At 39.1% G+C, this 25,513-nt stretch overlaps 1 protein-coding gene across 5 annotated transcripts in view; it reads right to left on the reverse strand.

Moving 5' to 3' along the window:
• Positions 1-25,513, reverse strand: part of ZNRF3 (zinc and ring finger 3) — a 113,412-nt gene that overhangs the window by 32,297 nt on the left and 55,602 nt on the right. For all 5 annotated transcript variants that reach the window (XM_083804600.1, XM_083804601.1, XM_083804599.1 and 2 more), the window contains one exon: positions 10,330-10,455. In XM_083804600.1, the coding sequence (XP_083660726.1) occupies positions 10,330-10,455 (126 nt within the window). The remainder of the gene's footprint in view (positions 1-10,329; positions 10,456-25,513) is intronic.

Consider the following 25,513-nt stretch of genomic DNA (forward strand, 5'->3'; position numbering starts at 1 on the left):
CAAGCATAAACATGAAAAACTGTGAGTTATTAAGGCCAATTTCAGCTGTATACCTATCTTCAAATGTAAGAATATGATAGGAATGAAAATTCACAGTGTCTTCTGCTTAGTGTCATCTGTTTTGCTTGGCCTTACCCTCAAGTAGCTGGCCTTCATCCATAGGTTGAACCCTACTGCAAACGAGCACATTTCAGAGATAACACAATCATCATCTGAGGTGATGGAACAGTAGATCCAAGTCTCAACACTAACAGAAAAAACAGTGCTCTTTGCAGGGTTGTTATGTAGCTGCACATAGTCTGTGCAAGTATGGTCAGACAGACCTCACGTAAGTCAAGGTGAGTTGTCAAGCAGCAAAAGTATTTTCACTTCTACATGTATTAGAGTCAAAATGCTTTAACACGTTCCCCTGGAGCTTCTGTATTCTACTGTATATGCATGTAGCCCCTAGTCTGGGACTACAGTCTTTGAAAGAACAAAGGCTTGTAAAATTCCCTTTGTATCCAGTAGAATACTACTGGTGCTTCAAATAGGTTCTTCAAACTTGTACTTTCTTTTTTAGTAAAAAACAAAACAAAACAAACAAAAAAAACTTTAGAACATAGAACTTAGTAAAAGGATGCATGGCCCACCTTAGTACTCATTTATATCTGGCAGCTTTCTGTAGGTTGGCTAATAAAGATGACACGGACAGTCTTACAGATAGTGGTCCCTGGTTTAGGATTAGGTTAGTTTCAAGGTCTCAAACTGCGGTGGTCCTTCGTTGTTAGTTTGTAACTTCTTTTAAAAAAAAAAAAAAAAAAGGAATAAAAAAGGTAGAGGATTCTTATTACAAAGGGAAACTGGAAACTTCTCTCCACACAAGCAGCGACATGGCTGTATTGCAGAGGCCTCAGGGTAAGGATTAAAGAAAAACAAAATAGAAACCCTTCCATCTCTAATTAGGGTCTTCATTTGCCAAAGAGCCATTCCACAGCAGGAGGAATTACATTCAGCCCGTTGCTTGGATAACGTCTCCCAGCAGGTTGGCTCCTCAGAGCAAGCTACTTTGAGCCAACAATTTCTGGTTACTTGGAGGCAAGCAGCCTGCATATTGTTTTAACTGGCTTGGCTTTTGCAGCCAGTTTTGCTGAAAAACAATCTTCTATTCAGAATGCAGAGATAAAAGCTTTACTTGGTTTGAATTTGTCCCCAGTTTCTTTCTCCCTTTCTTTTTTTAAACATGGGAATTATAGGTTCTGGAGTTTGCATTATTTCTCTCGTAGACATCAGTGTTTTTCCCCCTCTAGCCACTTGATTTTTTGCCAGCGAAGGCTGCTGTCTGGAGTCCAGCCATTCATCAGCCCCTACCTCATCATTAACACTGTGGTGCTGGCGGTCACAGCCCACTGCTGGCGACAGGAAATCCTAACTTGCAAGAGGTTAACCACAGCCCATAAACAGCCAGGCTGGCTCATTAGTCCCTTACAGTCAGCTGAAGGGTCCAGACCCTCTGGGAGTTTCAACACTGTTCATGGACTCAAGAGTCTATGTATTCTGTACCCTTAGCAAAATAGCTTGATTTCCTCCTTCCTGAAAAGCTTGCTACTTGGATTCTCTGGGCTAAGGTCCATCTTTTTTTCCTATCCAAAGCTGACCAAGTCATTTGAGTACTTTGAAAAATTAAATGTCTGTGATATATTCTCTGGGCTTACCAATTGAACAAAACAGTAATAGGCCCACAACTGAGACAATAAGGCATAGGTTTAGTCAGAGTTGCAAATCCATAGTGAGTGCGTCTAAGGCAAGAGCTATACAAAGGGCTACAAAGATGGTGAAGGGCCTAGAGGGGAAGACGTATGAGGAGCAGCTGCGGTCATTTGGCCTGTTCAGCCTGGAAAAGAGGAGGCTGAGGGGAGACTTCATTGCAGTCTACAGCTTCCTCACAAGGGGGAATGGAGGGGCAGGAGCCGATCTGTTCTCTCTGGTGACCAGTGATAGGACCTGAGGGAATGGAGTCAAGCTGCAACAGGGGAGGTTCAGGCTGCATATCAGGAAAAGTTTCTTCACCGAGAGGGTTGTCGCACACTAGAATGGGCTCCCAAGGGATGTTGTCATGGCACCAAGCCTGTTGGGAGTTTAAGAAGCGTTTGGACTGTGCTCTTAGTCATGTGGTCTGAATTTCTGGGTAGACCTGTGTGGAGCCAGGAGTTGGACTCGTTGATCCTTGTGGGTCCCTTCCAACTCGGGATATTCTATGATTCTATGAAATGTTGATAATATATGCCTAATCTGTCTAGAAAATTCATACCACAAATATGTCCAGCTCTAATCTTCAAGAAATAACCTGCTAGTATTGCAAATGGCTTCGTCAGTGCTCCCTACGTTGACCAAAAAGCCCAGTTCATACTCAAAATATTTGCTACTTGACCAATTTGGAGTTGATTCCTTGAACTTGGTACAAACATTAAATTGTCATGTTATCCAAACAGCAACCTCTATAAAATAGCCACCTGGCAATCATGAAGACATGTATAAAGCAGAGAAAGTTTCTAGCAAATTATTTCAGAGAGGTAGGATGTGAAGCACTTTTTTTTTTTTTTTTTACATCAACCTTTTCTCTTTCCTCCCTTTCAATCTTGTGAAAATCATTGCAAAACATTCCCACTTTAAGTATGCAATTTCTCTGTGATCCATTATTTTCTACCACTGCTGATTTTATCTGCACATCTATTACTCTGTATATCAGAATCCCTCTGATGCAGCTCTGGTTACATTCCCTAGTTCTCCAATTTCTTTCAAAGCCTTCTGTCTTAGTGCACTGAAATTAGGCACGTCACTCATCTGTGAAGTCCTAAATATTTCCAGTCCCTGCCTCCGTATCTGCTCCCTATTTTCTTCCCTTTCTGATCCTTTTATCTGATTCTGCTTGCCAGCCTTCTTTTGTGCTCGTCTCTACTCCAACAGAGCCACACTTACTCGCCCATTCAGTTTTACACTTCAAACTCTATTTCTGTAGTTCTAACATGTATGCAATGGTGCATTTTTCCTGTTATTCTGTTGGTAGTTTCTGCATGGAAATTAGCGCAGAAGGTCTCTCACAATGTTTGAGAGGTTCACAAAGTATGTAGAATACACAGACTTAAAGAGACTTAAAATATTTACATGTTATTATTATTTCTTTGTTGGGTATATCTTAAAAAAAATTTACCTTAATCTTTACTCAGCGTGAATTTCTGTTAATTTCCCTGGGATTACTGACTGAGCAAAGACTCCAGTAACACGTGTTGTGCAACAACAGCTGCTTCTCCAGCTTAAGAGAAAAGCAGCTGTGTTCCACAGTTGGTTGGAAAGGAGTGAAGATGGTGGTGGGGACTGCTAAGGACTCAACTCTAAAAGCAGACATATATTTAAAGTAATCAATCCAACAATAGCAAATCTAAGGAGTGCCCAGAGGGGGAAACATCAGAGACTGCCTTTCTTCATCAATAGCTGTTGCTTTTCATAACAATGCACACTGAAAACAAAAAGGAAGTTAGTAAAACAACATAATAACAGATTGCTTGCACTAGTTGCTAATGGAAACACCCACCGCCCCAGTATTAAAAAGCGATAGATCTACTTCTTCGTAACTTCATGACCTGACCCAGCCCTTCTTTGCCCATTCCTTTGAGTGCTCCCCTCTTTGGATTTGATCCATCTCTTTTTTTCCTTCACATCTTTCACTGTATTACCTATACACAACAGAAACCTTTCCTCTGTCTCCAAAATTTAATTGGCTTGCTTGTCAGTTCTCCTACCTTTTCTCAACCTTTCCCTTCTTTCTTAAAAGTGCTACTGAAATTAAGGTGGAAATTAATCATGCAGTGAGAGGGATAAAGAGAAGGAACACAGAAAGATACATATGAACACAAGATTTCAGCTATAGTGATGAGACTGCTGCTTGCCTCCAAACATTTTCTCCATGTTCTCTGCTGCCAAACACTCACACATGCAACCTTTCATCCTTTTTCCTTTCCATTCAAATTCCTTTTTTAGTTTGTTAAAACAGGCTTGGTGTTTAGAATGTGGTCTGTTGGGACTGAAGAAAAAGCAAGGAGATTGGAAGCAGAAATGCAGTGAGCTTTTGGCAAACACATTTTGCTTTATGTGATTTTTTTCTTGTTCAAGAATATACATTTATCCCTATCAGGAAAATTATGAGGACTATTTCTGTCTCTGTCATTATGAAAATTCCAGTTCTTCTTGAATAACTGTATTTCCTCTCTTCTGATCTTGTCTATGCAATTTTCTTAAAATTCCAGAGATCATTATGTCTATATGCTGCTGAGGTCTGGTTACACTGCTAGTGCTGGGGAAATGAGAAACAAGAATGTCAGAAGATAAATGACACCAAAAATATTTGCACAAATAGCAGTATAACTTCAAATGATTATTGAACATGTTTTATAGTTGTTTAAAATGTATGTTAACTTTTCAGGTGTCCTGGACATTATAAATGGCAATGAAGTGGGGAACAACAAAAAACAATCAGTTAGACTTTGCAGAGCTATGTTCTTCAGTGTTTTAGAAAAATGGTCATTCTCTCTCATAATTCTTGAGAATACAGTAAAAAAAAAAACACATGCATAGCAGGAATTAAAATTATATGTACTACCTCCTTTCACAGTTAACTCTAATTTTAACCACTGCTAAGACAACGGACCATGAAAAATGAAAAATTACAATGAAAAGTTAATGGAGAACATAATAGATTTTGAAGCTTAGTGTCTTTAACACAAGCCAAGATGCTATTTTTCCCTTCAAAACAAACACTCTTTTTGCATCCAAAAACACTGGAATTGATAAACAATGTAGTTTGTCTTTTGATCAGAATTTTGGCATGTGCAATGTATTTCTACCAACAAGTCCACAGCCAAAAGAGTCTAATACTATTCCAAAAGCTTCTGCTGTTTAATAACAATTCCACCATAACACAGAGTATCTGGGAGTTCAAAATAACAAATATTAAGTTTCTACTGCTGAACATCTTTTCTTTATCTGTAATTGACATGCATTTAGGTTAGCATTGCCATTAGAAAATGCATTTCCTCTAACCTTCTCCTTTTACTTGTTCCTACTTCCACTGACTCTACACTGACAACACAAACCTTCATGTAGCCACACAATGAAACAAACAAACAAAAGCTTACAAGTCATCCATTCTATTACCTACTTTTCACCAAGACCAATGAAATTTTGCCTTACGTTTTGAGACTGCTGCCTCCAAATGAATTTTAAGTGCTTTTTAGACAGTGTTTACAAAGAAGAAACAAACACAGGCTGATAAACAGAAAGCAGCAAATGACCCCAAATTGTGGAACAGATACTACAATGTCAATTACTTCAATGGACATAAGAAGTTTTCCTGAAGTGACAGTATCTTCTACTGCACGTGCACAGGACCCATCAAAGGGTGGCATGACATTACTGCAGCTGTCACTACTAGTTAGAAATAACCGAAGAAGCTAAGTTTTGTAAACATTCATCACTGGCTATGAATATGCCTCTCATCACTTTTAGACCTTAATCTACTACATAGCTCAATCCTAATTTCTGAATAAGTTTATCATGAAAGACTGTTTGCCTATGTTCAATATGCATTTCCACAACTGAACTGAATCCATTTCGACAAGAAATTATCTGAACTTGATATAGCTAACCAAGTTTGATACACATATCAAGTTATTGATGATATACAGAAAAAAAAGGTATGTTTATGTAGTCACTGCAATTCTAATTTGCACACATAACTGTATGCTTAATTAGGCTATGAATATCAAGGTATAAAATTGATTTCATTTAACTTGCCTTTCTTAATTTCACTAACTCCAAATGAAAAGGACCAGAAATACTTTTTTTTTTTTTTTCAAGTAAAGATGCCACCAATTCTTTACAAATGAGCAAGATATAATTCAAAGTTATTTTCAATCAACAGATAAATTCAGTCATGGTAAGAAGGAATTTAAAATAGTTTAATTTTCTTGTAGAAAGAATTGGACCCGTTTTTTTTGCAATAGGTTTGTACGAAATCAGACAGAGAAAGTAGTAACTTAGCACACAGAACTATATATAAAAGTGTTACTATATGTGTTTAGAGCACAACCTACCATATCTGAGATCTGTATTTCCTTACCTGAAAAGGGCCTCTCACTCAACTAGAATTCGCTCAAATCATTGCTCACACACATCAGAAAAACAAGGTGGAAAGAAATTAATCAGACTGCATTTTTCAGGCTTTATTTTCTGTGACGAACCATTACTGCTGTGGAAGAGTCTTTTTTTCAGAAAGACACATCTTAAGAGGCATTTTGACAGAAGTAAGTTCAGAGGAAGTTCAGACTGGTTATCAGGAAAAGGTTCTTCACCAAGAGGGTGGTTGAGTGCTGGAACAGGCTCCCCAGGGAATTGGTCTTGGCACTGAGCCTGCTGGAGTTCAAGAAGCATTTTGACAATGCTCTCAGACACATGGCCTGATTTTTTGGGTGGTCCTTTGGGGACCCAAAAGTTGGACTCTATGATCCTTGTGGGTCCCTTCCAACTTGGATATTCTATGATTCTGTGATTCCAAGTAAGGAGATGCACCAGCCGATTACTTGCTCATCCAGGTATGTTAATTTAATCAGCATATATTACCCCATAGGGCATTCGTGATTCCCGTAAAAACATGACTTACAAATGCATTGCAGTGTCTTCCCCTCTCTCACCCCCAACAAACCTCCACCAAAAACCTTACTAAGTAACTTCACTGTTAGGACAGGAAACTAAACAGGCCTCCACTCAACAAGAAAAGCACCCATGCTGCCACAGTTAGTGCAGGTGTCTGAGCTCATGATGGGGTTTACAATATTCTTGGATAAAAGTATTGCACAAGTTAAATATAAGCCAGATGATTAGTTTAAGTTCATTCACTAAGTAGAACAAAACTCCCCATAAGGCCCTCTTGTCTCGGTTCCTCAAGTTTTAGATCACTCTTTATTCAGCTACTAAACTACCAACTAAACTGTCCTACCATTTCACATTTGAATACCTTACAAGAATTTTTAAATTTAAACTAACTGTTACGCAAAAGGTTAAGAATCATGGTTGACTGTTTAAGGCAGACTCAAGTTATGATGATTTCAGCCCCATCTTCAGTAATATAATCTTAATGATGATGTGGCAAAACAAGCAATTCTTCTAGTTAGTATTTGTGTATATGTTTTTGTAAACAAACTCTTAAAACAGAGATAAGAAGTGAATGGATACTGGAAGAACTGTGAGGAATTTCCTCATATTACGGATTCCTTTGATCTGAAGAAAACAGGAAGCTGTAGTAGCAGGGACATCCTCTCTTTGTTAGGTTCTACTCAGATGCACATCCTTAATTACATATATCCTATGAATATAGAAGAGTCTCTTCAGCAGTCCCTGGAAGAGAAATAAGAAACAAAACCCCTCCCTGTGGACTTCCAAGCTTGCAGAAGAGGGAAGAAATGCTAGTTTTAAGCAAGTCTTCAGTATTTTCTCAGTATCTATTCTGTACTGAAACAAATAAGTGACGGTATTGCTAGGGTGTATTACACCATCTTGACAGAAGTTATTACTTCAGAAATAACTGGGAGGGGGAGGGCAGGGTGGCTGCACTTCAGTATAAGCAGGACACACAGATGTAGTGTGACCACAGCACAGTGGATGCAAACATGCAGCAGGTAACTGTTGCAACACTGCTTTTCCCTTCCTCCAGAGTAAAGTTGCTCTGCTGGAGCATGTGCGCAGGCAGGCAAAGGAAAAGGGGTTTCATTGTGCTGTCTGCAGAGAAGGCAGGAATTCTAGGAGGGGAAAGGTTCCCTTTGAAGCACATGGCACGAAGCGCTTCCCAGCGACCATGGCAACAGGCTCAGTGGGTTCCCAGCCTGAGAACCAAGTTACTGCGGCAATGCCTCAAAAAACAAAAAAGTCTGAAAGAAGGAAAGAGAGGGGGGAGGAGGGGTCGGTGTGGGGGAGTGCGAAGCTGAAGCAGAATTAGCCTGGCAGAAACTGAGCGGCTCCCTGGTAGGCAAATCCAGCCAATAATGCTCGTTGGGTTCATGGGGTTTCCTTTTCATTTCCAAAGCTTTCTTCTTCCTCTGTCACTCCCCTTCTAGCCCTATTCAGGAGCTCATGAGATCAGTAAAACCCAGGCCTTTGCTTCGCCTGCATGCAGCATTGCCTCAAACAGGGCTGCACTGTGATCAAAGGCAATGTTAAATCATGGCTGTCACACACACCCTTTCCCAATCAGAGTCCAGTTTTCACGGGCACTCTAACAGAAGAATTTAAAAAAAAAAAACTTGTGATTTTATTACACCACATAAATCTGACAAAGAATGATGAGAAATTCAAAAATCTATATGGAAATGGACACATTAAGCTCTGTACATCTACAGATCCTATTTAGCAAATGGATAAACAAGTGAAGTGAAGCTACTAAGAAATACAGGGTAGGGTTTTACTAACAACAACCACAACAACTGAAAACAACAGTAAGAAAAAAGAATATATCTTTGTGCCAGACTTATGTGTCATGGAATTTAGCACTACAGACATCTTTTTAGTATTCTCTACCTTCTACTTTGCAACATTCCAAACTTTCCACAGTATCTTAAACACATCTGTTTTCCTTCTCTTGCTATTATACAAAACCTCATCATTTACGCTTTCACATATGCATGCAATTCTATCATAGAAACACAAGCAGTAACCTTTTTGGTTCTACCACCATATTGCTCAATGCAAAAGTTCACTAGTATTAGTGATACGACTTTAAATCAGCTCCCTTGAAGAAGCACTTATACATTTTTTTATGGTTTGTCCTGTGAAATTGATCTGAGTTAGTCTCAGCTTTCAAACACATTAATTTAAGATAGGCTTAAAGTCACAAGGTTACCCATTCCTTGTGCACATAAGAGAGATGGACACAGCTATTGTCAGCTGAGCCAGGGCAGCTCTCCATGTGTATCGTCTTAGTTCAGAGCAAAGGTAACGACATCCAAACTAGCTTTCTCAGTAAAAAGTGTTCAAATGAAAAAGAACTCCCAGCACGTGCCATAAGCTGGAAAGCAAAGTGTATACAAAGACAACTACCCTGACAGAGTCTGTTTACTTTGCCAGAAATTGTTGAGGCGAACTTCCAACTATGCCCATGTCATTTTTAAAAGAAAGCAAGTCCTTAACTTCCTGGCAGAAGACTGAGAGGGGATCTTATTAATGTTTACAAATACCTTAAGCGTGGGAGACAGAGGGACCTGGCCAGCCTCTTTTCAGTGGTTTGTGGGGACAGGACAAGGGGCAATGGCCATGAAACAGAGCCCAGGAAGTTCTGCACCAACATGCGAAAGAACTTCTTCATGGTGAGGGTGACGGAGCACTGGGACAGGCTGCCCAGGGCGGTTGTGGAGTCTCCTTCTCTGGAGATATTCAAGACCCATCTGGACACCTACCTGGGCAACCTGCTCTAGGGAACCTGCTTTGGCAGGGGGGTTGGACCCGATGATCTCTTGAGGTCCCTTCCACCCCCTTGAATTCTGTGGTTCTGTGAAATGTCAAAATATAATAACCTCAATCCTAAAAAATTCCAATCTAAGAACAAAAAAAAAAGGTCATCTTCTTGCTCTTCTTTTTGAGATATCTGGCAGTAGTAAAGATATGGTATTGACTTCACTCCATTAAAAAAAAAGGACAATGTTTTGCACGGAATTTAGATTCCAGGGGCCCTATTCCAAAGGAAGATTTCAGCAAGAAGAAAATTTGTATTTCTTTGACCAAGACAGTAAGATTCACTTTTATTAGCAATGTCTATCCTGAAATTACAGCAAAGAAGTCTCCTGTAGAGGACTCCTCTTCCCAGAAAAAAAAAAGAAAAGAAAAAAGAAAATATCCTCTGAGAAAATTGTACCTGAGAAAGAACAGTTAAATGCTTTCATTTTAACTGCTTTTGTTAACAAGATTTCTTCGATCAAGTTAGCATCATATTGGCAGTTCACCCTATTTCTACTCAAATACTGCATCTGCTAAACATCCACTTTTGCAGAAGTCTTTGTTAGGTTCCTGTAGAGCTCAAAAAGGGAACGTATGCACTCAGTTTGCCATCACTATGTTTATCAACTGAGTTATGACATTATCCTTTACTGAAGCACCCAGTGTGAAATCAGGCAAAATGGGAATATTTTGTGGAGTACAAGTTTTTTTCTCCATTTATTTATTGATTTTTCTCAGAAAGGAACTATCTCTTCCACAAAACAGTTGCATGCAGCAGTTACCCCAAACTATTCAAACCATATGCCCCCTTACCTTTCCTAAGACAGTGAGGCATGGCTTAGGTTCCAGCTCTGGCTGTTCCAGCTTCACCACTCCTACCCAGCCGTATTCATACAAATCTTCCTCATCGTTGCTATTACACAGTCCAAGTGGATGCATCTGAAACAGAATCAATACGAAACCTTTAGAAAATCAGTGTAATTCAAAGAACATATACAGATTGCATTTGAATACCTTAGTTCACAACAAATACACTAGAAAGACTGTAACATAAGGACGCATATATGAAGAATGTTTCTGAAGCATACTATCAGTTCAAAAGCTTAGAATGTTATGTGAGGTCACTGTCATCTTGCTTACGAAAAATCATTTAAAGGCTTACGATTAAATGTCATTATAAATGATCATCTAAGATACAGAGTACTTAAATATAAAGCTCCACTTAGTTCTTTCCTTGCAAATTGACAGAAAAGATTCAAGCTCTTTTGCAGAGTCACTTATAAAAGCTTTATGTGACATAGATCCAGAACCAATGTTTGAGAAGCATTATCACTTTTTTTTTTTTTTAATATCTGCACAGTATTAACTATCTGTTCTTTGGAACATGCCTATCACGTTGTTCAAAGCAAGGTTTTTGTGACTATTTTGAAACAGTCACTAGTTTTTTCTGAACTCAAATGAGAGGGAGGCATCATGAAGTGAGAAACTTCAGTCTCGTTTTAGGTATTTTTGTTTCCTACACCATGCAACAATACCTGTTTCAGATATCCAGTATCTTCCTCCACCCTCCTCCATCCAACATTGTGTAGCTACTCTTGTTTTATTAATGGCAAGGAGCTTACTATGCACCAATGTTTTAAACTTTCTTTATCTGTTCCAAGTTTGATATCCTTCATTAGCATAATTTCTTTGTGTATAAACTAGGCTATGGAACATTAGTTTTTCATACTATTTACTACACTCTGCCTGTTCCCTTTTTTCCTCAACTAAAATCTCAGATTTTTCAAAGACCCTCTGAGAGTTGCCCAGACTGTAACATATATGCAGAAAAAGTACTCGGCAAGAAAGTGCTTTATCTAGCTCCATGTCTTCTCTTAAATCTTCTCTTTGCCAAACTAGCTAAAGAAAACCACTAACTGGTATCAACACAACAACAATTTTGTTTTCTGCTAGTTGATCATACTAGAAGATTATATTGCTCTGTAATTTACATACTTATATATCTCATTAGTCCATGCAAAGCAGCACCATGTAATGATCACTAATTCTGCCATCACTTCTGCTTCACCAGATTGTCATCTCATCCTTTCTTTCATGTGTTGTACCTTGTCTTTCATTTTGCAAGTGATTCAATACAAGGATAGCTATTTCTATTACCTTGTGGGCCTCTGGCTTTCTGAATAACTTGAGCTGTTACTCTGAAATATGGGAAACATGATGGCGATCTGGCGCAATACAGAGGTTTTCCTACCACACGTTATTAGTAGTACATCTGTATTGAGAGGGGAAAAAAAGCCACCACAATACTATGCAGATAGAGCAGAATCTTAATCCTTAATTCAACCTTACTTTATTTTTTTGTTTTGAGTTGCTACTACATACTACTGAGATGTTTACAATCTCACATGGATGAGCAGTTCAACTGCTTAACAGCTTGGGACAGGTACTACCACACGAAGATGAACCTTAAGCTCAGCATCCAGTAGATAAACCATTCAGCACAGACATAAAAACAGGGAAGTCAGGCATCAAGAGGGCTCTCTCCAAAATTGCCACTGCATATATCCCAATGTAACTAGGCCCAAAAGGAGTCCATGGTATTCTTAAGTCAACAGAAAGCTTTAATCCATATTAAAATCTAAAGAAACAGTGAACTATTCCCTTGATGTATGCTGTATCAATCAAGCTTTGAAACTATCTAAGAAGTTTTAAGTTTAAAATCCTTGAAACGTACTGTGGCACTTTCCACATGCCTGAAAAGGCAAAACTGAAACCACTACTCAGAGGTGCTGTTATCCAAGGTTACAATATCTGTATACATTGCTGAGGGTTTAAAATAACTTCAAAAAGAGCCGCACACATTTTTAGTGGGTTACTGTTAGAGAGCAGACAAACAGTAAACCAACAGGGAAGGAGAAACATTTTACTCTGTAATTCAATCACCTCCAAGAAGTCCTGATGATTAAAAGACAACTTCCACCCTTTGTCCTTTCCTTCTGAGTTCCAGTGTAGAACATTATAGTGTTAAAAAACACCATATGAACAGCTCAGGATCTTTCTATACACAGTTGTGAGATTAAAAGTCTTGGTCTTTTTTGCTCAGCCCTACAAAAATAATGTCTCTATCCACTTTAGTCCAGAAAGCATCTTGGAAGGAGGCCAAAAGGAACAGAAAATTCTTTCTGTTGCCACTTTCCTCTAGAATACTGTTTTTCCGTAACAGCTTCCAAGTGTGAATAGGCCTTTAGATCATAGTCACAAAACATATTCTGCAGTTACAACCCTGGAAATCAGGATAAGACCAATGAAGTTAAAAGAACCACTTCTCTTCATTTTACAAAGCCTGTGCTTCCTTACCTTTAAAAAGAAATTGTTATTTTGTCTAGTTCTGAATGACAATACTCTCTGACATCTTGTCTCTGACAAGAATGCCCCAAATACTTGAGAAGACAGTCTTCCTATTTAGAGGCAAAAAAGCTGCAAATTACACATAATTTCAAAGACAGGAAAATGTGTTCAGTATAGAACAAATGTCCTCTGAATACGGTTTTCTAGACAGCCGGGAATTTACAATGTCAGTCAAGCACTCAAGAGTATCCTAGCTCACGCATCTCACCTTCATATACCAGATGTGTGTTCTATGTGGCACAGGGCTCTCAGGCATTTGGCAAATCAAAGCTGCCTTTCTGAGCGCACTCCTGTCTTCCTCAAAAAGTGAGGTGGCCTCGAAAATGACCTATGCACAGTTCAGTAGTAAAACATCATAGGCCTGAAAGCAGCAGAGCCCTCAAAACAAACTACCTCCGTATTTTTATCAAGAACTGGCAAATCACTTCAACAAAAATCTTCGCGAGACCTTTGGAGCTTCACAGCTACCAATTCCTTATGACTTTAGACTTTGTGAAATAGAAAACAAAAGCTTTTCAGCCATGATATGAATATTAAAAATTCAGTTTGGGAGGGGAAGGACAAGGCATGGGACTTAGAAACCAAAGCAGTTATCAGCAAACTAATGTTTATAGGGCTCAGGTGAGCTTCATGCTTAGAAGCCCATGGAAGGAGTGAAACTGTCCAGAACAAATTGTTTCTTTCTATTTTTCTGCAGTAAGAGGCATGCCCCGAAGAGACAAACATGGTAACAAACCAACGAGGAAGATGAATGGTAGTAAAAATATGGAGCAGTCTGGGACACAATAAGGCAACAACAAACCCGTGGCTCCTGGAAGTCCCATTCCAGGTTCATATCGCACACAAAGAGCAGAGGTGTGCTGAAATGTAGACTGCACCATCATTTGATCCCTGTCTCTAGCAGGCCATAAGCCAACAGAAGCTGCTGAGGCTGACATTACTGGATAATTTTAACTCTAGTTTCACGTAAACTCAAATGGAATAATGAGATAAAAAGGCACTCATCTCTGACAAACCACTAACCACACTCACTGTCTCCATGGTTCTCCAGGATAGAACTGCAGGTTTCTGTCTCCTGTTGTATGAAAAAATTTGTAGGCAGCTTCCAAAATGACAAACACTGGCCACTTTTGTAGCGTTAGTTTGCTACTCCCTGCTTTCCAGTCAGAAGAAGGTAGGAATAGACAGGATATCCGTTGTGTTCTCCCATCCAGCAGAGATACTTCAGCAGGTACATGTTGACCAAAGACCAGCAGAAAATCTTCAGAAAAAAATCCTCTCACCTCACCTTACCAGATTTACCAAGAAGACTGAGTAACTGCATGCATTAAGAAGGATGGGGAGAGTCCCATGTGCTTACAGGGCCTTGGACAAAATATGCATGATGATCATGGCTAATACTGCCTGAGGCATGTAAATCACACAGGAGGTACGAGGCACTACATTTGAAATTCAGAGACTGAATTTCAGAATATGCAGTAAAAAGAAGACTAGTATGTGTAACAAAATGACCTGTCCATTTGAAAGGTTGCACAAGACTATAAACTGTACATGGAACTGGAATACAAAGCTGGACTGGATAATTGGTAAGAATGAGGAACTCTATGAGATCTAGGAAATACCAAGATTTTTCTGGCAAAAGTTGACTTTTACTCAGTATTTACTGATCACTATACTGCACTCTGAAATGCCTGTCTCAAACATCACCAGTACCTGGTTTTTGAACCTAGTCCAAAGAACTAGGTTTCTTAAGAAGTTTCTGAAGTCAACTCTAATGCAAAAATCTTAAAAAATGGAATCTCTGGAAAATTTGTCAATGAAGTGGAAAAAAATGAAGCAGGAACTCATTGTCTCAGGACAGGACTCAGGCCATTCACATAGTTGTATTCACCCTGCGGGAAAGAAAGTTTCGTATTCTTGTCCAAACCCATTAACCGTGCCCATGTACACATGTACTCATAAGTCATAGAAAGGTTGCACTATGAACTACTTATTAGAAGAAAGCTGTGCTCTGGCTAGCAAACAAAAACAAACAGCTGTCAGAAAAGGAGAATTCTACTTCAACATGGCTATGATGGCTACTACCATTGCTGCCCAAGGACAAACATAACCCAGAGTAAGTGAACTCCATAATATAGTCCAATGACCCAGGCATGGAATGTTTTCTACCTTACATTTCTTAGCAATACATAGAAGATCGAAGCAGGGAGAAGAATGAAATGTATTAAACCACCACACATTGGCAAAATAATATTGCACATAAGAAACCTCAAACCCAAATGCAAAATCCAGTGTAAGCAGTAAGCAAAACAAATAGGGTGCCTCAGGCTCTGTGCTGGCAAATATAGAGAACTTACTAGGTACATCTACAGGCTACATAATCCCAAGGATTTTGTTGCATCACACTGGAATTTCACCAAAGTTATTCATGAAACAAATTACATTATGCCAGCAGTACTCCCTCAAAGTCTGTATGTTTCAGGAAGGGCCAAATGACATTGTCAAAAACATGCTACTGTTCAATTAAAAACACATGCATTGCAAAGCCAAACTGTTCCTAGACTATTTGTTCCTGTGAATTTGAAGATTTACAGGACCAACACAGTTTTGTGTAACCATTAACACATCGAGGGAACTCATATTCAAGTACTCAGTGTCACTGCTGTGAAATTTGCATTGGGAAGTGGCATTAAGAACTCAATGCCAGGTTGTACAATTTATCAATTCGCTAATCTTATCATGACCAGAACTTGGGAGCATGACCTCTGTCCTCGACCTCCATGACTGTTAGTCTCTCTTACTCTGGGTTCTTTGTGTATTTCAGTAACAGTACCCTTCTTATCTTCTCTCTTGGTGCTCTCATCTGTTCACATTATTCAGATTTCATTTTTTTTTAATGCATATTACTTAAATCTCCACTCAGACCAGATTCTCCATCATCCTCATCCTGATCTCATGGATATGCTGCATGGATAAACTACCAATGGCAATCTGATCGCCTTCCTCAAAATCCTGTCCCTATCCCACCTGCCAAGAGAAGACACTCGATTCCACCATTTCAAAAAACTTTTTTTTTTTTGCATAACATTTTTACAACAGTTCAAAAATCTGTTATTTTGTTTGTTTCTGTAGGGAATGCACTTCTTTATGTATCTAATCATCAGTTCCCATTTTACCTACTGCAACTTTCTTCTTCCTGAACACAACAAACCCTATAGTAACCTTTCTGACTCACATTGTTAGTCATCCTTACAGTCCATCACGTCCGCCACTCTGAGCATGCAATTTCTACCCAGAAATCTCTTCTCTGCATAAAATTCTGTCCAGCTTCACATTTCAGCCAATTTTATTTCATTCACATTTCATATTGAGACTCCAATGCCTAAAAGGAAAGCCAATGTCACTGGTCCATTCATCTTTTTTTTTTTAAATAACAATTTGCACTAAAAGTAAGGATTCCAGAGGTCCTGAACAAAGAAAAAGAGACAAAGGATACATTCACACCATGCAAAGATCACAAGTGAGCTGCAACTCAAGCAATTAAATCCACATTGCACATCATGCCACCAAATATTTATTGGCTTGGGTGCAGATGCAGGACAGTCATGTTCACACACACCATGGTGATCCCAATATGTTGCTCTGGGGCCTGTGCTAAGCTTGGACAAAACCAAGCTGGCATTTGGACGTTTTACACAGTTCCAGGAGTTTACAGAGACAGCGCATGTCAACACTGTAAACAGATTCCCTAATATTGGTTCTACTGAAAACAAAACACCACCACCGCATTAACAGATTCCAACTATACCTCTTCCCTGCCAAGTCAACAGTTCTAAGGAATACAAACCAGGTCTGAATAATGAGACCTGGAAAGTCTTAAAAACTTCAATAGCATGCCTTTAGAGAGTCAGCATTACCTTCCCAAATTTTCTTGTCAAAATCTTTGTAAGTTCTCTTTCATAAATCCCACATGCCACTAAACATCATTCTTCTCCTCCACCCTTTGAGCAAAAAACAGCTAAAAGATTGCTCATGCTATAATGCATGCCTTCACAGAGCAGCCATGCAGCCTTAGTGATAAGACCTTCACTCCCTTCTCGAAGGGCTTCTGGAGGTGTGGAAGTACAGAAACATAGCAAGGCACGCACAAAGTTAAAAATTTGTGCTCTCTGGGTCACAGCAACATAAGATTAGTAACAATAAAATTAAACATGAACCTCTTCACTCAAATTACCTATGTATTCTTCCCATTCTTTTCCTAGCATGGTTTGGTCTTACTCCAAATAGAGCTGCCAGTGTCTCCTTCTGTGCTTAATCCTCTATTTGTAATCAGGTGTTTTATGTTCTGACCAACAAGGGAAGAGATACAAAGCACAGGATATTTTTCACTCATTTTTGATTTTTGACCCCACATTTCAGGTTGAACTGACTTAATTTGAAAAACAATACATCTCGGATTTATTAATAGATACCTTTTTACCTTTTGATTTTTCTCATCTTTTCACTGAGCAGAGCACAAAAGGTAGATATATCCACTCATACACAATGTAAAGCACCAGAACCTGTTGCTGATTTTTATTGGTAATTTGGCATACAATGAATAAACATAGCTCTGTGAAACCAGATAAAGATTTACATATATGTTAGAGGGTCCTAAATAACTACTTGCATTGATCTGGAACTTGAGTCGATAACACTGCCATAACGACTTCAATGCACTCTGCGACAGAGGACTACCGGGGCAGAGAAGCATTACACAATAGTTTCCAGCTCATGAAACAAAGGCCAGATTACCAATGAACCTCCCTGCTTCCTCTAAGGGAAAAGACATTCACAAAATTGAAATATGACCTCCTCATTGCCATGAAAGAATATAACCACATTTGATATTGCCTGTTTGAACTGAAGTTTCATACCTATTATAAAAAGAAATATACACATTTGAGAAAAGTTTCCCCAAAGATGTGAAAAAGAAATCGAATTATGGCATTTTACAGAAGAATATGGATCTGAATTATCTTGCCTCCTGTAATACTTAGCTCTCACAACTGCTGTGGTGTCAAGATTAGAGAAGGAAGGTGTAATTTTTCCATTTCCACTTCAGCATTCTGGGAGCTTCACACATAGGTAAGCATCTCTATTCTTTTAAGGTTCTCTCTTGCCTAGGACTTACCAGAAAATAAATTAAAAAAAAAAAAAAAAAGTATTTTCCCCTTGGCTTAGCCATATATTTGACAGAAAGATGTGGATAACTCATGTATAACAAATTCTTATAGTTTTGCAACAGTAACCAGAAATGACACTGCTGCCAGGGTGGGGATAGGGTGAGGGTCTGACATTACTTTTAGCACCCACATCCCATTCTCCAGGCAACCACCATCCCTTTGAGCATACAGACATACAGAATTGATTTACTCACGCAAGTGAAAATTTACCAAGCAGGAGAAGAAAGGGCAAAAGTGACAAAAAAAAGAGATTTAAAAATGGCTCACAGATATATACTGGGAGCAGGGAAGAGTGAAATATGCTTTCACAGTGAGGAAGTGGTACGACTTCAAGACCACCTAAGTCCACAAAGGAACACAGAAGGGCTCTGGGGACCTATTGCTGTCCTAAAGACTGTAAAAGAGAGGGTGAGAAGACAGACACATTTATGTCTGTGTTCTCATATCAAAATCAATGTTATGCTCAAGGCGCAAATCAGAAATGTCAAGCCAGTAGCACAACTCTGAAAAATGTACTTAAGATACAGAAAAATCCAGAGGCATCACCAAAGCTAATAAAACATGGACTGCATTGACAGCATGAAAGAAGGTGCTGGTTTTGTTTGTTTTAACATGGGGGAAAAAATGCAGCTCTAGCACTAACTGCACCTTGAGCAGTGGATGCAACTCTTTATCGGGTTCTCCAGTGGGCTTAAGACATATGGTGCATTAATTGATCTCCTTCACATTGGTCTCCTTCAACATCCCCGCTGACAAGCTGTGAAGATATGGACTAGAAAGGTGGACCACAAACTGGTGGAAAACTGGCTAAACTGGCTCAAAGTCTTCAGTTAGCTCAAATAATTTTGGTTAACTGTTTCAATTTGAAGTGGTAGCAGGTCACAATCAGAGTTCATCAGCAGTCAATACTATGTCTGATACTACTCGGTACCTTCATAAACAATCCAGATGAGAGGATTGAATGAACCCTCAGTAAAGTTTGCAGATGACAGAGAACTGGGAGGAGTGGTAGATATGCCAGAAGGAAGGGCCACAAGACATACAAGACAGTGGCAGGCTGAAAGACTGGGCCACCAAGAACTGCATAAAGTTTAATGAAGATTAAATTTAAAGTCCTGCATGTGGAATGGAATAATACCAAGCAGCAGTACAGGCTGCTCACAGTCTGAAAGGCTACAGTGTACCTCTGCTGAAAAAGACATGAGGCTCCTGGTGGACAGCTAGCTGCATGTAAGTCAACAGTTGAGACTGCATCTGGAGCACAAGATAATGAAGCCACATCAGCATGCATATGGCCAGCAGATCAAGAAATATAATTATTCCACTCCACTTGGCACTTTTTAGATGACATCAGAAATAACGTGTCCAATTTTGGTTGGAGAAGGTCCAGCGAAAGTTCACCAACATGAAAAATGGGTTGAAGAATTTTACATATTAAAAAGGTTGAAGGAATTACATTGTTCACTCTAGAGAAGAGAAGGCTCTCGAAGCTCTTATCTCTATTCCAGATAGCAATAGAGAAGACAGAGGTAATTTTTTCATGAGGGTCCATAATGACCAGACAAGAGGCAAAAAGGTGGTTCAGGGAAAATTCTGTTTGGATACATGGAAACAATTTTTCATAGCAACAAGAAGTAAACATTGCAACAGGTTGCCTAGAGAAGTGGTGGAATATCCCTCCCTGGAAATATTTAAGAATCAACTTGACAAGACCCCAGATAACCTAAGCAAAGGATGTGCTTTCAGTGGAAAGCTGGATGAGATGATCTCCAGAAATCTCTTTGAACCTAGACCTTTTTAAATCATTCTTCAATTCTAATCTCTGTCCTCCAAATCAAGGTTAAAATCATTTGCAAAAGCTACAGACATGCTTTTCTGCAACTTCAGTGAGCTACTGTCAAACACCTAAAACAAATTGACATACATACCCCATTAGACATATAACTGTTTTATCAACGAGTATCCCATTATATAAAAGTTGTTTGCATTAAAGTGATTTATTGTTGCACCAGGCTGAACAAGAAACTGCATATAGAAGGAAAACTCGATAGTGTACAAGTTTCCAATTCTCTGCAAAGCTTCAACCCCAATTTACTGTTAATGGAAAGGAGTAAACAAAGAATCATAAAAGTGACAGGAGTGGCTGTGAGACTGAGTAAGAGAGTTTTTAACATTAAATTCAGCTTCACCAATAACTAAATTGCAAAGGAAGGGAAAAGAGAATCCCGGAGAACAGAACTGCCGCTATTTGGTGTCCACACCTTCCCAGCTAGCCGGGTGTTAGCTATTTTCAGACCACATACTGAATTGCTAACTAATTGTCCAATTCCATACAGCTGTTTGCATGTATTGCAGGTGGGGAATGGAGAACAATAGGGCTGGTTCACTCACACTGTCAATACAGTTGTCCCAATGAATTGAGGTAACACAGATTTGGAACGTTATCTGGAAATGACTTCCACAAGACACATACAAGAATTCTGGCATGAAAGTCAAGGACTTCCAGCTTTCTTGGAAGATTCTGCTTGAGATTTTACCTTTTGCTGGGGTGGTAATACTGTCTCATCATTAATAGCAAATGACTGTATTGGGTATATACTACTAAGACAGTTCTTTGCACACCTAAAAGAGCAGCTAATCTCCCTGATTTAATTTTCCTCATCTATAGTCTCACAGGTACAAGATGTATGTTTAAGATTGCCAACAATTATTCATTAGCATTAAAAAACATTTCTGGTAGCCCAAAAGCAAGGTCCAACCCAAAGAGAACCTGACACATGAGTAAAGCCAAATATACAAATACTCCGGAACACTGGATTGCCAAAAAATGCAAAATTTATTAAACTATATGAAAAACAATTGCCTGAGCAAATGAAGTTATAACAATTAATTCAGTTTGTCCTTGTTCCTGTTCCTATAGAACAAGACCTCTTTTGATGAAAGCCCTTCTTCCTAATCAGGTTGCTCCAAATTACTTGTTTTTAACTAACATTTTGGTTCTAACCTGAAGGTTAGCATCTTTCAGTGCCCACAGATGAGGAATCTGTGAGATACCATGTATATAGTAATGCTTGAAGTAAGGAATGAAGAACTTGTTGCAAGTTACCAGTTTCCGACTTAAAAAACATTAGAAAACAAGTGAAGGATCTTTACCAAGATGTAGGGAACTTAACCAATGGAGTTTCACTATAAGGGTACTGGTTCAAAGAAAGCTATTAATTTTTCCACTCATAAGTGACAACTACCCCAACAACAACAACACAGAGTAATACCATGTATTAAGACAGAAACATAGAAAATTTTTGTCAGAAACAGATCACTGATGAGAGCTCAGCTCACCACATACTCTGCCTTGCACCAAGGTGGCCTAAAAATTGGCCCCATCCTGTATAATAAAGCCTGTGCTTTGCCCCAGCAGGAACTACAGATTTGACAGCTCTATGACATAGAAAAATTACCCATGCACTTGTTAACTCCACTGAAAAGCCTAATTTCCACCAATATCAGAACTCTGAAAGAATGCAAGATTGCAGGAATTCGGAATTTACTCAATGGAGCTCAAATCACTTAAGTTGAGCATCGGAAGAGAAATCTAGAGCTCAGTGGAAGAACTGCTTCTCTCTTCAATCTACTTCAGTGGCAATATCAAACCTTTTCAAACTGCCATCACTAAAAAAATAAAAATGTCTCCACTTTCTTCATGTGACAAGAAATGCAACTGTGACAAGACACAGAGCACTGTGCTAAAAAGTGGCCCTTCATAGAGAGGAAAATAGTGGTGATACATGGAGTTTTCCATCTTGTGAGAACAGTGACTGGACTGATTGTATAAAGTATTCCAGTGGAATTTATATATTAAAATAATCAATATAAGACCAGAAATCTGCAAAACAGTCAAGTTAGCGTCACCAACAATCTTTTTTCACATTTCCTCTGAAATTTTAACTTCTTAACTATTAAAAAAGAAACCGCTTAAGGACTATAAAAATTACTTTGTACTCATTCTTCAGGATAGGCTTGAGTCATCTCAGCTGAGAGAGATTTCCATTTTTGCTAGTGATATGGTTTTGATCTTCAGCATACTGCAGCTACTAATACAACCGCATCACCACAAGACGGCATTTGTTCCTAGTACTTACAGTGGAATGAAGAGCTAAACGTTTGCATCTCAGTTTACTCTTCTGTATTAGCAGAGCAACCTGTAGCCAAAAAATTGCTTTAAGGTCCCTGACTGCAAGATCCAATCCAGTAGTACTAAGAAAAGGCTCAGGTTGTAGCTTCTCTGTATCGGTCTGTCTAAAGAAGATATAAAATTATGCCGTTACAGATGGGCAATCCAAAACTGTACAAGTTGGAAAACATAATCTTTCAAGGACTAAAGAGTCATTAAAAAGATTAAAAAGCTAGGAGTTGCTATTGTCTCTCCAACCTGATAAAACATAAGGTGTCTATGCTGGCTGTAGCTAGAACACAGCAGCCCTTCTAACAAGGTGAAAGCCAGAGGCATCTCCTCATCACCTTGTGCTTCGTTAGAACGCTGAGGTTAGCTGTGCAGAGAGTAACATTCAGCCTCCAGCACAAGTACAAAACTTAGCTGTTATAATTCAGTTTCATTTCTCTTTCAGATTTGTTTGCTTGTTTTCAGTTTTAAAAAAGAACATCCTGCCAAAACCCAAATTACCACAAAATGTAACATTATAGGACTTGAACATTCCAGCTGTGTGCTGTTCTTGGCCATCAATTATGACCATGTGGTTCGACCCAGTGGTGAGCAATGAGCCCACAAGTGAGTTCCACCGAACTTTTTCTATACCAAGAGCATCAAGCATTCCTAAAATCCTCTCACAATCCGTTCTACTCCAGGAAGTATGCCAAGAGGGATGATGAGAAATCCAGTCTAAGCTGCAATTAAATGTAAAAACAGAGATACACAGTTGAACAAAACCACCATCCAGAAAAGCCCAGTAAAATTCTACAACACAGACAGGACAGTATTATATACACAACCCGTCAGATTTTTTGAACGTCATTGGTAGTCTTTGATAAGCAGCCAGAATAATTAGGGAACCAGATATTGGCACTGATCTAATTGATCTGGACACTTATCACCTTAACCAAGAAGGAGCATCATTCCTGTATACCTTTGGACACCCAACCTGTGACTAACAGAACATGTAAAGTGGATGGGAACAATTCACCTGTGCCAAGGCTCAGCTTCAAATTCCTCAGGAGAGGAAGAAAACTGCCAGCTGAAAGACACACCTAACAATAGCAGCATGCTCTCAGACATTCTCCTGCTAGGGCTGCTGCCTCAAGTCAGAGAAACTCAGCAGATACCTGTAGCCCATGCACAGTAACAGATGTGCAGAACACTGTAATTTCAGCACATCAGATTTACTGCACAGTCAGAGATCAACTGTAGCCAAGTGATCTACTGCAACAAAGCAGTTGGACACCAAATATTCCAAACACCTTGCAAGAGAAACCCTCAACCCATTCTAACAGAAACCTGGCCTCTCCCTCCTTCAAAGGGTCACAAACACGGAACTCCAAGAAGAGATGCAAGTATCTGAGATTAATTTGAGGGTAAATTTCTTCTCTCAAGAACTGAAGTGCTTTAATTGCACCAAGTTCTCCTAACACGGTATTGACAGAGCACAGTCATGTTGACTTCCAAAAGTAGTCAGTGTCTGTGCAAAATGCAACACAGCCACAGGGTTCTAGAGCCTCTCTTTCCATTTCACATCATAACATTCATTAACAAGATGATATATTTGTGTTGTCTCTGAGAGGGTGCATTCACTGGGGCCAGAGGAAGGGAAGAGGAACATGTAGATAGAGAAAGGCTGCCTCATAACTAAGAACAAAGTTGTCCTTAAAATGGGGGTGTGTGGAGAATGGAGCTTATGGGAGTAGATTCTTACAGGAAGAACACACTGGCCTCACCACAAAACTAATCAAACTTCCATTTTCCTACACACAAATGCCAAGCAGAAACTGTATGTTTCTACCAGAAACCATTTTCCATGTGTATGACAACATTTTAGCCATATACAGAGGTAAAAGCCACAGAAAAAAAAAAGCTGAGAATGCAGAAAGAAGTGAGGCTTAAAATGCACAATATCCCATCCCCCTCCTCTCACGCCAACCTCTCATCTATAATCCAACACAAGAGAGACAACAGGCAAACAGCAAGAGGTCATCTTCAAAGGGCTGGTTGCCAAGGGAGGCCAGTGGAAAGAGCACAGGCATGTCCCCATCAAAGTCCAGCAGCTGTGAGAGAGCCATAGAGGTGCAGCTTCCCCTGAGGCTGGAATGAAGTTCAGAGACAGAGGATAGTGCTGGAGCTGCTCTAGCCAGCAATATAAAATGGGTAGCTTTGCAATTTGCAAGAGGGAAAGTGCAAGGGAGAAAGGGCTATGATATTTTAATCCTTCTCTCCACCCAGTTTTGCATTTCAGATACTTGAATTACTGTTTAGACTCATCCAGATATATCCTGTTGAATCACTGCAGCAGTAGGCAGAAGTAGGTAGCAGGCAACACCAAGGATGAACTTTCTGCTCAGTTCAAAATTAAAACTGGCTCACTGACTACAAGTGAAACAGACAAAGAAGGTACAGCAGACAATGTGCAGCCAGTTGTAGTTTCATTACTTCTCAGAGAAAATAAATATGTATTGTCATAGTTGCAGCTTGGGAGATAGTTCCACAATAAAAACTGCCTTCAAATATAACCCAGCAAAGCATGTATCACTTTTCTTCGAGAAAGAAGGAGATGATAATACAGACTTCTAGCCACCTGCACCATTTGCATTAAAAAACAAACAAACAAAAACCTAGAATCCAGCTTACAACCACAGATTCTTGTTCTGATAATTCTCTGAACTTCGAGTCTTTGTATTAAATGAATACATAAGGATCTTACATAAAAATTAAAAATTAATCTCCTAGTCCTCAAATGTAGGAAAAACATCTGCAAATGCAAGCAGCGAAATCTAACAGTTTAAGTAAAATAATAAAGAATAATCAAAATTGTGCTATTATGAAAAAAAAAAATCCAAATTACAAAATTACAATTCTGAGTTTTGTAATTCCCAAAAGCTAGGGACTATTCTGTTTTAGAAAAATGACTGTCAACCTCCCTAGGCAAGTGACATAATTAGCCTGCATAACTTTAAAATATAATTGTTGAATTATCAGGTAATGGTAGGACAGAAATAATTTCATTGCATTTACCTCCCAATTCATGCCTAGAATCCTCCCCAAAACACACAAAGACAGAAAGCAGCTGGCACTTGCTAAGAATGAACAGACACACTTCTATTATATGCATTTTGGATGGAGAACGGCATGAAGTTTCAGT

Source organism: Anser anser, assembly GCF_964211835.1.
Source record: "Anser anser genome assembly, chromosome: 18".
Lineage (NCBI taxonomy): Eukaryota > Metazoa > Chordata > Aves > Anseriformes > Anatidae > Anser > Anser anser.